The following is a 16044-nucleotide window of genomic DNA, read 5'->3' as shown; positions in this document are numbered from 1 at the left end:
TTCTAAAGCTGGGATCTTTCCCACCCACAGAGCCTTTGAAGACCACAGGAGATAATCTGTTTGCTTCCCCAGTGGTGTAGCTGCCCCTGTGGTACTCTAGGAGTTAGGCTCATGCTGGAATTTTGCCATGTCTTGGGGAATTGAATCACTCCCTGATCACAGAGAACCCCAGTTTGGGAAGCACTGGAGCCCTACAGATGAACACTCACAAAGAAAGAGCCAGAAATAAAGGATAGATGGTATGTCTACTAAGAACTTGTTTGAATTTGGTGACATCCTAAGTAATGAGTATTGGATGGACACATATGTACCCTATCATCCGTTGCTTTACTGTCTTCTTGCAGTGTCAAGAATTTCAGTCATATTTTAGTAAGCCAGAAAATCAATACGTCACCAGCAGAGCTTGCCACCTGGCAATTCTACTCTTTGATTTTGCACAAGGATAACTTTAAGCAGCCGGTGATATCATGCAATTTTTGATGCTCCTTGGCAGCAGGGTGTGTTGGACGATACTAGTCTACTGATCTCTCACAAACTGAAAATATCATCAGTAGTATGTGAACAAAGTTGCTTAAAAATAGAAGATGTGCTGTGGTGCTGACATCCTACATATTGGGTAAATTTGAGTTCGTCAGCCGGGTAGTTGCCAAAGCAGTTTTGCAGAACCCAGAACACCGGCAGCACTCAGCATGACTACAGCATCTGCCATGGTGGCTAGGAACAGAACTGTGAGCTTCAGTGAGCTCTGCTCTGCAACTGCAAAAATTAAGATTTATATCTGAACTCTGGCACCACTGTATAAATGGCCATTTTTATCCCAGCTAGCTAGCCCATCTTCCCCTCACAGCACCAAGCATAAAGGTAAACAAAAAGAACAAGTAAGTATGTCTGGTAACATAGGATAAGTCATGATGTTAAAACTGCACTTTCTTTCAGAGATTTCATCCATTCTACTGTGACTTTCATGCAGAAGATGAAAAGAAGAAATTGGTGCTGCCCCGGGAACAGGAAGGGCGTCCCCAGCTGGTAGCCACAGCCAGTACTACATAAGTCCCTCACTGAAATCTGGAAAGCACCTTAGCAGAAGAGACATCTTTGTAAATATTGTAGCCCTGGTAGCAGTAAGGTAAAAAGACTCCCAGCACTGTACCACACCAAAGACTTTGGTTTCAAGGGAGGGAATCTGTGTCAATGACGTTTAGATTTACTGGAAGTACAAGTACCCAGAACTTCTGATGCTGAGCGCTGGTACTGGGTAAGATTTTTTTCAGCCTGAGGAAGTTGGCTACAACTGAAGCCTGAACATATTCCAGGGTGACTATTTTTAGCCTTGCCCCTTTTAAGCAGATAAAAAGGAAACGGATGCTTTTTGGCTAATTAGCACAAAGGGAAACTAGATAGGTTCTTAAATGCAACGCCTCTGATAGTAGGGAATAAGGACTAGTATAGCCAGCAGAAAAGGAATGCTGTTTCATGAGCTCCATGTTAAAGAAACAGGACAAAGAGAACTCTCCAATTACTACTGATTTCCTTCCCCAGGGTAGAAGGAAGAATCCATGCAATATTTGCCATGAACTCTTCTTAAATATGCATCCCTAGGCATCTCTCTTTCTGAAAATGATCTTCCTGCTAGTCTTCTCTCAACAACGCACCGTTCCAAAAGGCACAGAACACATTCAGTACAGCCACTATTAAGTATGAAAGCATCCCAGCAGCACCTTATCACATGATTTCAACTCCAGAGAAATACAGGCATGTTTGGACACAGTCTTTTGCAACTAGCTCTAGGTGACCCTGCTTGAGCAGGGGACTTGGACCAGATGACCTCCAGATGTCCCTTGCCACCTCAACCATTCTCTGACTCTGTGCCTGTCACCTGAAAATGATGATACTTAAAAGATGGGAAGAAGGCAAATTTCATGTTACCCTGTAACAAAGACATTTTAAAGTAAAACAAAAGGGGAATGGTAAGTCAGCCAGCAAGGAAATATACTTCTTTCATCTTCAGTCTTCAGATATTTGCAAAAGAAGACATCTAACAATCATATCCATGGTCTCTCCCAAAATTTAAGGAAGTATCAGTTTTCCATAACTAATATGATTCATACACCAGAAAGTACATTGTAAAACAATAATGTTTCATGTTTTTCCTTTTCCCCCTTTCATTTTCTCCTGCCCCTCCCTAAATTAGCCACATACACCTGCCTACCAGAAGCTGAAGACAACAATGGGGCAAAAAAGATATGGCAACCTTCTGCATCCAGCTGCATGTTTAAGAGAAACATGATAAAATATCTGCTATGTTACAAACAGTAGGGCTTTTTTTCTTATTATTAGCATTACTATAGTGGCTGGAAGCAGCGACCAAAATTAGGTCCTTTTCACATAACAGAACAAAAAAGCATGGCAATATAAAAGATCTATTAAAATCCAGCCTCAGAACAGCACTTGTAAGAACAGTAAAAGATGACAGGCAAAATGGAAAGTACAAGAGACAGAGAAAAGAGACCAAGATGACAATGAAATACATAGCAAACCAACAAAAGCAACTCTCCAAAATGGGGAATAACCATAGCTCTGTGCTGCTGAGCTCATCTCACTTTAACCTTATTTTTCGTACTTGCTCCTCTTCATTACTCTATTCAAAAATTGTGAAAAATAGACCAAAAATGGACAAAGAAACTTAAGTACTAGTCTGCCTGCTACTTTGCAGCCCAATTGTTCATAAGTAGAATGGTATTGACTTGATTTGTAAAAATTGGTGGGTGTCCAGGAAAATAAGGGAAATATATAATAAAACACATCTTTCAACAGTACAGCTTAACTCTTATGAACATTATTATCAGATAAATTTCCATAAATCGCACATTATTCTCCCTCAAAAAGTGGGATTGGAAATATCTTAGCACATAGAAAAAAAATACAATTTTTGTAATTAATGTTGGGTTACTCAAAATATCGTAGGACATTGCCTTTTTTTATTATGCTGAATTTTACTTCAAGAGAAAGAAATCGATCTTCAGTACTTGAAAAATCAAGGTTGCACAGACTGACAGGCAGTTGCTCCCAGATTATTTTTTTTCTTAACTTTTTCTCAAAATGAAATGTAGATTGAGTGTACATGATATGAATGTGTTCACGTTATTTTTAAAAATAATTTTTTTTTTCTGTAAGGAAATGGCAAAAGTAAACATAAATGGGAAAAGAGAACTGAGAAAGTATCGGGGGAGAAGAAGAGGGTTTGCTATGGTTAGAGGGATGGACAGGATGGACATGAAGCCGGTCCAAGGATGGAAACGGGCAATTTGACAGAGAGAATATGAGATGGGGTGCATGGCAGTTCCCCATTTTCTCTCTTTTGTGCACAGCAAAAGGCCCTTGGGATGATCAAAACCTTATTCTTATCTCCTCTCATGTCATCTGGAGCCTGAGGGGAGCCTGAATGTTTGGGGGACTCCTCTCTCCCTGTGCCTGGCCCTTCCCAGTGCAGAAAAGCCTCTTGGAGGACCTCTCTCTTTGGAGAGTCATTAACCCCAAGACAGTTAAACACTGGGATCGTGGAATTAAGGTACTGGAAACAAAAATCACTTAAGTCTCAGAAAGACAAAATGAAGGGACAGATAATGACATCTCATGGTGGAAAGCTGACCACAGTGATATGAAGAAAACAGTCTAGTTTGGGTGGGACTAGCAGGGGTGGATGTGGAGCTTGCCTAGGGCAGCCTGGCAGAAGAGAAAGGCAGCCCAGGGTGACACGGATGGCGGGGGCACAAGCCTGGTACAAATACAGCGCATGCTGTACAATGAGCCGTGCGTGTAACTCCATCTGTGATACACATCCTGTGCTACAACAGTTCACATCGTCCCTCATCCAACAGGCTTGATGGGGCAAAGAAGGGAAGTATCAACCAGAAAGAGTAGCATAGGGATAGTATTTTCTGTGATTATCAGACAGTAAAACCATCTGCAGTTGGGAACAGTCTGCCTATTCTTTTCACCACACAGTCCAAATATTTTTAACTGGGACCACGGGATCCACTCCCACAAGACAGAAATTCAGATAGGTGCTTGAAAACCACATATTACTTTCCAGCTAGCCACAACAGCATCACTAGCAGCAACCGCAGAGGTATAACCAATCATTAACATGTTACAAAGAACAAATACATTGTTAATAAAAAAAAATCTAAGAAATTCAATAGCATAGAGCCTTACTGGTATAGGAAAGCAGGTGTTTCATGGTATTTGTTCCCCTTCTAGAAACTGAAGTTCAGGAAGATGTAAAAAAAAAAAAAAACAAACCCAAAAAAACCCTGCCAATAATAAAACTTCCAAAACAGAAAATACCAAGTGAAGGTCATAGAACCTTTGTTTTACCCTTTCTCACTAGTTATCCCTAGACACACATTTGTACCTTGCATTTGAAGTGTTCTGAACATCAGCCATCTACAACCTTCCTGTAATCAAATCAAAAGCTGCTCCCTGGGGAAAAAAACATCTAACTGCTACATTTGACAACGCTTTCACCAATATGTGTCACCAAATCCTGTGCTTTCATTACCCAACCTTAAACTCACACGTCACACACCTCTCTCATCTAACTGCTGGCAGCCCCATCTCTTTGTCCTCTCCTTGAAACTCTACAGAGTAACATTGAAATCACATGCCATCAGACGATTTTCTCATCCCAGATAAGATACAGAGCATCCATATTACACACAGAATCATAGAATCACTAGGTTGGAAAAGACCCCCTAGATCATATATAATACCAGGGAGGCATAAAATCCCTTTTGCTCACTGCCAGCTCTCAGAAAACAAATGATTACAGTTATTTGAGTGCGCAGCTTAACTTCATTTTCTGGATCTTCAAAGTCTGAAACAACTGCATTTATCTTTTAATGTTATTTTCTTCCCAACTCAATTTACTATTGTAGTACTCAAAGCCTACACAACAGACTTGCTGTTTTATCAATATTATCAATTCCACCTTTGGAGAGTCTCTCTTATGTAAAACACAATAGTAAATAGAAAAGTGAATAAAAATGGTTTAATATGACACAGTTCTGTAATTTATGTGGTTTATCTTTGATGCTGTCACTTTTAAAAGCACAAATACAGACTGCAACATGTTGAGGGTGGGAGAGAGTAAAGAAATTGAGAAGTTAGATCCTACTACTCAAATACCAGAGTCGGTATTTGGACATAAACCAATTTCTTCTGAGGCGGTGGCTGCTAGATCTGCTAAATCTCATGCCAGTTTTTCTACAGGAAAGAAGAAACAAGGGCACTGTCAGTTTTCAGCTGCCAGTGCTTCCAAATACAATACCTGCCTTTGAATTTGTATTTCTGTTGCTCCTATAGGAGTTGAACATGACAAAATCAAAGATCAGGAGGGGCTGCATGCATGCATGCGTGACGGAGAGTAGAATGCTGAAAAATTCAAAGTTTGGGTAGAATGTCATCAAAGCTACCAGTTTTGTTTTGGTCTCCTGCTGTGGCCTTACCAGAAGCAACTTATCTGATCGACTAATAAAAGATTGAGTACAAAATGCAAAAAAGAACTTGGATGAGGTAACCCATGATTAAAAAAGTTATGAGGCAAATACATCCCACAGACTATATTTGTATATATTTAAAATTGCCAGATTGAAATGAGTCCTCTTCTAGTCACATTTGCTTCATACTCCATTTCACACTGACAGCAAAAATCATGACAGCAATCACAAAACGCAGTCTGAAATGAAGTAATTCAGTGTACGTGAGCAAACTTACGGTACCGATTTGTGAACAGCTAGGACATAAGTCTCAGAACTGAATGAATGCAATAAGAAAATACTGGAGCAGTTAAGATGACAGAGGAGGTTAATAAAAGAGAAACACTGTAAATGTAGTATATGATACACAGAAACAGATCAGGAATTGGGGAAAAAGATCACTTTGCTTTTTCTGCATTTCTTTTAACAGTTCTATTACCAGTCACAGATGACTCTCCCCAAAATCTACTGCTTTGTAGTTCTCTATTTACAACAAGCTCACAATATCAAAGGGTGATTTAATCAAAACCTACATGCATATAACTATGTATTTCATATAATGCACAATTAAATTAAAAATCAGATTCATTACTAGTTAACATCATCAAGGTAATTACCCATATGATACATGAATCACAGGGTAAATTCCAGAGGCATTGGATTAAATTTTCAAAAGTCACTACACGATTCTCTTAAATTTATGTCTTGTGGTTTCCGTGCCATTTCTGACATTTTCAGCCACTACCTTTTCTAGCAAGCAAGCCAGTTTAGGCCCAGCACTTCTCCCTGAACTCTTTCCTTCTGGGGGCATTTTAAATACCTTTTCAGAGATGCTGTTTGTCTAGCCTGACACAGTAGAATTAAATGTGGACGATCCACACAGAAACCCATACACAGAAAGCTTGTTCTGACCAGACCAGTGTAAACCTTTAAGTCCTCAGGAAATTAATCTTTAATCACATTTGAATATAGTCATACATTCATACATTAGGGTATGAAGAGGTACATAACATGCTCGCCTAAGAGTTTTGCACAAGATGGAACATAGAAGTCTACATCATCCCACCAGACAATACCAGAAGAAGGTACAAGCCCCATATCAGCTTTCATTCATTCCCTACAGTAAATCCACCCCAAAGGCAAGAACAATTCTGATCCTGAACAAATCCTATGTAAGACCATGACAATACTGAAGTCATCCATTCCTAGTAAGGTAATAATAAAAGCATCAAAGTCAGATATCGCACACCCATTTGTAACAGAGCATCCTACCTTTTTAGTTTCATATAATTTTCACTAGCTGCGGGTCTGCATTCAGCGCGTTGAACCACTATTCCTTCCAAGGCAAGTTTATCTAGAATTCAAAAAACAAAGCAAAACAGGACATCAAAATAAGATTCACCAACATGGTCAACATTTGAATTATTCTTCACTAATTAAGCACTTAGTAAATATAATGTAATTATACAATGTCGAATATCAAATTAAGTTCTAAAATCTCTGCTATTTAGACACCATAGAAATAAGTACAAAACCCATGCTTCCACAGCTAGTATCCCCTAGATCTCCTTCTTTTGCCATCAGCTGTTTTACATATTAAGAATGAATCACAAAGACCAAATTTTAAATAAGAGATGCTAACTCTGTGGTGCTCCTTCCTCTAGGTTGTTGCACTCAGCTATCTAGGAACGTTTTCTCAAAATGTGCATTGAATACAGCCAGTGACCATGAAAAAAATAATCTACAAAGAGAACTTGATCATCAAAGTATCCCAAATTAGTGGAAGATAAAATGAGTGCTAATTTTATTCCTATCCTCAGAAAAAGAGTAACCTATTTTCATTGTATTACAGTGAAAAAAAATTGTCCACTAAAGGAACACAATGTGATAAGTAATAATACTGCATATGCTACACTTGGGGAAAAGAAATGAAAACTTGCAATTAGTAACCTAAGAGATCACATACTAAGTTTTGGTTAATACTGATTTCTGTACATTCACCTTTTTAACAGTCGCTTTGCAATCCAACGTAAAAATCTTTTTGCCTAAAGCAAGGACAACTGACAGAGCAGTGCACAAGTACCAGCCGACTCCACAAAGGTGGAAAAGCCTAAAAATTAAAAGCAACTTGATGTAGAAATGAAGACAGAACTGATGGCAGGCAAACACGTGCTTCTCTGCTATGATATCCTAGTGCATAGAGTATGCAGAGGGGTGGGGAGTGGTGTGGCAATTTATTCATCTCTCCTGGGCAGAGCCAGTGCAATATGTGTAAAACAAACATGTCTGGAACAGCTTTGCACAACAAGAAAGGGTGAGCTTTAATGTCTTGATTAGTTTTCACTATTTAAATTATCCTTCCAACAGAGAGTCTCATCTTGCTGTTGGTGTAGGGAACTGCAGTGTCACCATCACCTTCAGCTGGCAGCGTCACAGGAGATAAGAGAAACGCATAGAAATATTGATGCCAAAAGTAACAGAAGGCACTCAGAGATGCCTCTAATTTTTCCACTGCCTTATAGACTGAGACATTATTATATCTGGAAATCAAAGTCTGCTCTCCCTGAATAATGCAAAGAGTGATTACGTCAATACCATGTATTTTAAAGTGCTTTAATCTAAAGTTTCTTGGTTTGATTTAAACTAGATCCTTGAAAGGAATAAGAATGTCATACTTTTCCAGGTAGTTTGGAATGAAACAAAGAAATTTTGTATTAAAGCACTTCTGGTTTTACAGATTTGTAAGGTTTATGGTCAGGAAAGACAACTTGGCAAACTTGCCCGACCTCTTGTATTTCAGAGACAGATGGATTTAATCTGCTTTCTTCTGTATAGAACCTAGTAACTTAATAGTGGCTAAAGTAGTACTAATATTGCTGTGTAATTTCTAACATGAATTTGCCTTCAGCCTCTACCGGTTGGTTTGTATGACTTTCTATACTATGCTAAAGAGCTTTCTAGTACCCAGTGTTTTCTTCCTTTGAAAGGACTTATATACTGTAATCTAGTCACTTCTCAATCATCTTTTCAACAAACAAATTAATTCAAGCTCATCTATTATCTCACCACAAGGCATTTACACCTCACTTAAATAAGTTTTGGTTCTCTGATCTGCACCTTGTTTAATCTTGCAATGATGCCTTAAGAATACAGAGACCAGAAAACAGACGTAACACTATTGTATTGGTCTTACCAAAACCATATATGGAGGTTAAATAACAGATAAAGGAGCTGGAATTTCTTTCCCCTCACTTCAGCCATCTCAAGGTTATTCAGCAGAATCTCTGAATTCAGCTTAGAGAGGGAGGAAAGGAGACTTTCAGAGGAAAACGGGATGCAGTGATCTGCCCTTGTGCAGGCAGATTCTTTGTGGATTTGGGGTTTTTTTAGGGGCTGGGGTGTCTGTGTCCCATGACTGTGCTTTGTGTTTAGATAGTTCACACTGGGTTAAGATCAATGTCTCTAAAAATCATGCTCTGGGGGTTGATGGAGCTGACTGGCTACTGTATCATTAATACATCCATTCTGAGTCTTTACTAAGCCTCACATTTTACCTGTGTGCTCTGCATTCCCTGTAACTAGGTGTATAATTGCTTTTGGCTTAGTTAAAATGCATTGTCTTTAAACAGATTCTGTGAATTAAATGATCCCCATCACAGCATGACAGCCCTGCCACAGTTATTCACTGTCTAACCAGCATTTGTGTCAATCGTGACACATTTTATAAGCAGTGATTCTCACTTACTACAGTCCTTCTTGCTAATCCTGGAGAAACCCCTTCAAACTACAACCCCAGTGGCTTCCTACTGATAATTACTTTTTGATGACTGTCAGCCAGTTTTTAATCTTGTTCCGTGCTTGGTTGTTTTTTTTTTATTTTAGACATAAATCAAAATGTCACAAGATTCTAAATCATGCGCAATATGAAATGCTAAGCAGGTTGCAAACATGTTGTTACTTTAAACTCACAATCTCAAAAATAAACAAAATTAGGTTTGTTTGACCAGAAAACCTTTACATAAAGCCTACTTCTTTAACTCCATGACAATTTTCCACTAGTTTCCACAGCACATGTTCAAGGCTATCCAGCCCAGTTGTCTGAACACCAACACACTATTGATCTCTCTGCACCTTGCATAATTCTCTAATTATTCCTAAGGTTTAAGAATCAGCCTCACTGAACCAGACAGCTTCCAGACACCAACCATTTAGGAAATTAACCTGCCAATTAAACAAGCTTATTCTTTGTAATATCTCGCCTTTGATGTGTTGGCTATTATCCTTTCTTAATTACCACTGATCCAGATTCAGCTTTTAATGTTCCAGTCACTTCACAGTAGAAGTCTGTCCACAGACTCCAAGACCATCACCTTCCAGCTAACCTAGTCTGCTATCAATGCTCATCTACTGTCCAAAAGCCAAGGCCTATGTCCTACTTTGCCTAGACCCTCGCAGCGATTTTAACACACCTGCAGAGTCTATCTGCAGAGATAAATGTAAACCTCTGGATGCAAGACTGTAGTGGGGAAATGAAGTTTTTACTCCCTTGGAACCTAATCAGCCCTCATTCACCAAACTCCAGTTCAGAGACTCAAGTCTGTTTTCACTTGTTGCAGGATCAGAGCTGCAAAATGCTACAATTTTGCCTTGATATTTCCATAGTCACATCAATCTAGACACCAAAGGATGAATAAGGCATGAAAGTGGCGATTCCAATTCCATGTTAAAAGGAAGCGACTCAAAATAAAGCAGATAGTACAAGATAAATTAAAAGGTTTGGAAGAATAACTGAGATCAGTGATTAGAAGGGAAAACAGACGTTCTCCCAAGTGTCTTACACAGTTGCAGTATGTGAGGCAGCAGGTACAAGTACTGTGAGTGCAGCTCCAGACAGGCTGGTCTACACAATCCATAGCTTCATCATTAGGTATCAAACACATGCTCATCCCAACCTCCCCATCTGAATGTCCTGTCATAAAGGAATGTCCAGTTCATAAAGGAATTTCAACTGTTGACTCCTTCAGTGAGATGAGAGGGAGACACGCTGGGGAGATCCTGATTCCAGCTTCAAATCCTGATGACGCTTACCATCAAATGAACACAATTTGGCTAAAAAGCTTAAAGCAATCTTAATCAACAGGCACTAAGGAAATATACTGGAATTGTGCAGAAGATGATCTGATAGGGTTTGGGTGTTCACTTGAGAGCCAGATAGCCAGACGGACTTTGAGATTTTAATGCGTTAGTTTTCTAGTCTGACTGCACCCAGATCCAATTTCCAGCCACTAGGTGTTGTTAGACCTTTGACTGCTAAGTTGAAGAGCCTGCTGAAAGCATTTCTGTCTACCCAAGTTTTGTACTCTCCACTTTTATCAAACATAATAAAAATAAATCAAGTTTTCTCAAATCTTCCATTAGGCCTATTTTTCAGCTTCTTAGTCATTCTTATTGGCCTGAAAAAGTTCAGTTTATTAGTGCTGTGGGCCTCATAGCCAGACTTGACAGCATGTAGGACTGGGTCTGGAGTTTACCAGCTCCTGCTCTTTGTGAGAAGTGCCAGGGAAGGATGAGATGAAGACCTGCCTCAGGACGCACAATTACCAGGCAGCAGGAAAAAGTGGAAGAAAGCGCAGTAAAGACAGCATATGGGCATGTGTGCCTCCAGCTCCTCAGCAGTTAGAAGCTGGCCTGCTGCTTCTCAGTGTCCAAGTTGGAAACCCTGGTAGTTCCCACTGCCCACTTATACCCCCACGTAGCTTACAAGGCTATTGCATGTGATGGCTGGACAAGTACTAGACTTCAGCTCCACACTTCCAGACCAGATGCACTTGTGGCACTTCTCTCCCATTCAAAGGACAGCCTCAAAGCTGGTTCCCTTCTCAGATCACCCTTCCTAGGTAGCTAGAGAACATGATTGTCTGGTCTTCGCTTGGCACTCCCTTATTTAGGCATCTGAAGACACACAGTATATTTGTTTTATTGGCCACTGTACAGAACAATGACCTCATGTTCAGTTGTTGATGATGTATTTATTGTAAGTAGGCCAGGGCCTCTGCCTTTCCCCTCCCGCAAACATACGTACTCCAAGCCCCATTTACAGTATACCCCCAGGCTTAGAAACTTCGTATTTGGCTTTATTAAGATGTTAACATAACCAGCTACCCAAATGGTTCTGCATCAGCAGATATCTCCTTATTGATTAAATGCTCAGTCTGTGTCATCTCCAGACTTCATCAGTAATTATATCCTTGATCATCAACTAAAAATAAATAGGACGAAGAATCAAATCAAATTAACATTTTAATGACAATTCTCTGCTTAACATTTATGAGTTTGAAATGTGGCAAATATTTTTTTAATTGTTAAATAAGAGGGACACACTCAAAGATTTAACAGAAAAAAACCCCACCTCTTTTGCTGCACAAACTGTAATTAAAAAGAAGGGAAAAAAATGGCAGTATCCATTCTCCCTCCACATACATTGATTAGTATTATATTATGCTGGTGAATGAACCAACAAGGGAGGGTGCCATCCTGGACCTGCTGTTTGTGAACAGAGAAGGCCTTGTGGGGGATGTGGCAGTAGGTGGACGCCCAGGACAAAGCGATCATGAGATGATAGGGTTTTCTGTTCTAGGTGAAGTGAAGAGGGTGGTTAGCAGGACAGTAGCATTAAACTTCCAGAGGGCAGACTTTGATCTCTTCAGAAGGCTGGTTGGCGAAGTCTCATGGGAGACAGTACTTAAGGGGCAAGGGAGCCCGTGAGGGCTGGGAGCTGAGACAGCACCTCGAATACTGTGTTCAGTTCTGGGCCCCTCACCACAAGAAGGATGTTGAGGCTCTGGAGCGAGTCCAGAGAAGAGCAACAAAGCTGGTGAAGGGGCTGGAGAACAGGCCTATGAGGAACGGCTGAGAGAGCTGAGGTTGTTTAGCCTGGAGAAGAGGAGGCTGAGGGGAGACCTCATTGCTCTCTACAACTACCTGAAAGGAGGTTGTAGAGAGGAGGGAGCTGGCCTCTTCTCCCAAGTGACAGGGGACAGGACAAGAGGGAATGGCCTCAAGCTCCGCCAGGGGAGGTTTAGGCTGGACATTAGGAAAAAATTTTTCACAGAAAGGGTCATTGGTCACTGGAACAGGCTGCCCAGGGAGGTGGTTGATTCACCTTCCCTGGAGGTGTTTAAGGCACGGGTGGATGAGGTGCTAAGGGGCATGGTTTAGTGTTTGATAGGAATGGTTGGACTCGATGATCCGGTGGGTCTCTTCCAACCTGGTTATTCTATGATTCTGCGATTCTATGCTCCCTTAATTTTTAACTGATTAACTTTGAAGTCACATGTTTTATTATTTTTCAAACAGTTCTTTTTGATTTTTAAATAACTGGCCCATTCATTTCACCTTTCAAACACTGGCACAGCATTTGCTTTTTAAGTCTTGCAGAACTGCAGTGCTCAAAAATTATTGAAAATATCAACTGTAACTGTTTATAGAGTCTTTGATAACTCTTATAAATTCTTGAATGCAAATTGTTCTGACTTGACAACTTGAAAATCTTCAGTTTCAGTTAGTGCACAGAACTTGTCTTCAATAGCTGTTAATTAACACCCTGAAGTTAAGACTGGAATGAGAACGTCTGCACTACTAAAACTAAGATAGTAACTACTGAATGGTTTTATCGTCCAACAACCTGGCCAATTATCTGTGTTATGACTTAAAATGACTAGCAAATTGCCTAAATAACCCGAACAGATTTCATTAGCATGCTTTCCTAACACACTTCAAAAATTCTCCGCCTCTTAAGAGCTGAGATTTCTCCTCACATCCTTTTGTACTATAAAAAATAAAAGTAGCTGTTTTCTGTAACTCAGGTAATTTTCACTGCTGGCAGACTCACGGGGAAGTTGGTGTTGTTCAGGCATGTAAGTAAGCCGGACCCTGGTTCGGCTTTTCTGTGGTGTCTTCCAGTTCTGAATCCTCAGCTACATCGCATACTCAGACGTCCAGACCAGGAGGTTCAGGAGGAGGATGGAAGTTGAGGGGTAAGGTTATTTTCCAAAAGGAAACATGTAGGACAGAATGAGGGGCAGATGTCTAGTCCCCTCCTGGTCGGATTTGTTTTCTTCTGTAGCTAATAGACATGCCTTTTCACTTTCTCCAGGATGGTTTATCTAATGGAGAAGAAACTGAAAAGCTTTGTGGATTGACCTCCTGGTACAGACTAAACGGTAAGTAACTTGGAAACAGAGTACTACTACTACGGCCACTTTAAGTGTGTACAAGAGAGAATGCTTACTACATTTCCTGACTTAATTTGGAACCAAAACAATATCCTTGCAATTGCTGGATTCCAGTGCCATTCTTCCCTTGAATGGCCAATCCCAGCAAAGAGGTGACACTGACAATTTGGAAAGCAGCAGTCATCTCAGGATTGCTAGCTACCAACATTGGCAAGCAGGTTTCTTCAGTTGTACAGGGCAGAAACAGAGGTGGTTCACTCGCGGCATGGCAGGGTACGCAGCAGCAAGCTGCTCTACCTCAATGCAAGCGGCACGGAAGAACAAGGAGGACACATTGGGAATGTCTCAGACATTTTGCACCTGGCACGCAACACAAAGACTCTCAGAGCACAAGAGCGTATAAATCTGCAGGCTTGATTACAAGAAATAGAATCATAGAATGGTTTGAATTGGAAGGGACCTTAAAGATCATACAGTTCCAAGGCCCCTGCCATAGGCAGGGACACATCCCATCAGACCAGGCTGCCCAAGGTCCCATCCAACCTGGCCTTGAACATCTCCAGGGATGGGGCATCCACAACTTCCCTGGGCAACCTGTTCCAGTGCCTCACCACTCTCATGGTGAAGAAATTCCTCCTTATGTCTAGACTAAATCTGCCCCTCTCCAGTTTATACCCATTGCCCCTCGTCCTATCACTACAAGCCTCCGCAAAAAGTCCCTCCTCAGCTTTCTTGTAGCCCCCTTCAGGTGCTGGAATGTCGCTATAAGGTCGCTCCAGAGCCTACTCGTCTCCAGGCTGAACAACCTCAATTCCCTCAGGCTGTCCTTGTATGGGAGGTGCTCCAGCCCTCTGATCATCCTTGTAGCCCTCTCTGGACCCGTTCCAACAGCTCCATATCCTTCCTATGCTGAGGTTCCAGACCCGGGCGCAGTACTCCAGGTGGGGTCACACAAGAGCAGAATAAAGGGACAGAATCACCTCCCTCAACCTGCTGGCTACGCTTCTTCTGATGTAGCCCAGGATATGGTTGGCCTGGGCTGTGAGCGTGCATTGCCGGCTCATGTCAAGCCTCCCACAAATCAGCAAATACTTGTATACCTTTACCAAAATGAACTTTTAGATGATCTTCCACAGGATGGACAAAAAGACAGAAAAAAGGAAATCCAGTTCTTCTAGCTAATCCTTCAGAAAACACTGAGCTACATGAAACCACTACAATATTTCCCACCTCACTAAAACTACATGCACTGTAATACCATATGCATCAGCAAGTGCATATGAAGAACGACGGCTCTTTGGAAAAGTTGTCTTGTAGTACGGCACAGAAAGTGGAAAATTTTCACAAAGATGTGCCAGCCTTCAGCTTTGCATTACAGACGACCGTCAGCTGCAGTGAAGTTACATCGGTTTGTGATGATGGAAATTTTACAACAGCCCTCCATTTTTAAAGTCTCAAAGGTTTAAATGTAAATATTCATGATCTCCATGGAGTATATTTTTCACATCAAATAAATTTCGAATATTTTATCACGCAACTCAGTAAAATGGTTTTGCATGATCTTTCAGAGAATACTTACTCATTCACAAAAGTGTAAAATTTCAAATGCAAGTGTTAGAGCATTCATAAGACGATGAACATGAAAAACTGAGTGAGCAGGTGCTGTTCTGTAACTCCTGTCTCTTAAAATGTAGACAGTTTAGCTTGCCATGAAAAAATTCCTATCTTTCACAAATCCTAGCTCTCCTTGGAAATCCCTGCTTACGTGCACCAGGACATTCCTAGCTCACCTTCAAGGAATTTCAAGATCATTGAAAGCACCACAGAAATCATTCTCTTAGGGTTTAAGATCCACTAAGATGGTTCAACAATGTAGCTATGCACAATGTAAGCACATTAACTGAATTTTCCATCACTTGACAGTAAATTTGAATGGAAGTCTCCTGTAATGGCAAAAAGATAATAATAATTTTTGAAACTAACTGGCTCTTTCATTTTCTCAATTACTTGCTCAATAATTGTGAAAGTTAATTTTGAATAAAGTACAAATGTTTAAAAATTAGGAACTGGTTGGAATCTCTTTGACTGAAGTTACACTAAACACATCCACGGCATCAAAGAAGTTAAAATTAAAACCATGACTAATTCCCGATAAATCAAATCTAACGAATAACATCTGCTTAATATATCACATACAGCAGCAGCAAAAATTAGCGTATCAGTGCTAGGGATATCCTGGCAAGGAGAACAATGAGTAAAAAGAAGTGCATTTA

The 16044-nt window shown here is 40.5% G+C and overlaps 1 protein-coding gene across 2 annotated transcripts in view; it reads right to left on the bottom strand.

Annotated features, from left to right (window-relative positions):
- GTF2F2 (general transcription factor IIF subunit 2) overlaps positions 1–16044 on the bottom strand; it is a 104066-nt gene that overhangs the window by 45720 nt on the left and 42302 nt on the right. For both annotated transcript variants that reach the window (XM_069881300.1, XM_069881296.1), the window contains one exon: positions 6810–6891. In XM_069881300.1, coding sequence (XP_069737401.1) covers positions 6810–6891 — 82 coding nt within the window. The remainder of the gene's footprint in view (positions 1–6809; positions 6892–16044) is intronic.

This window comes from Phaenicophaeus curvirostris, chromosome 1 (genome assembly GCF_032191515.1).
Source record: "Phaenicophaeus curvirostris isolate KB17595 chromosome 1, BPBGC_Pcur_1.0, whole genome shotgun sequence".
Classification (NCBI taxonomy): domain Eukaryota; kingdom Metazoa; phylum Chordata; class Aves; order Cuculiformes; family Cuculidae; genus Phaenicophaeus; species Phaenicophaeus curvirostris.
This window is presented reverse-complemented; position numbering and strand designations above follow the sequence as displayed.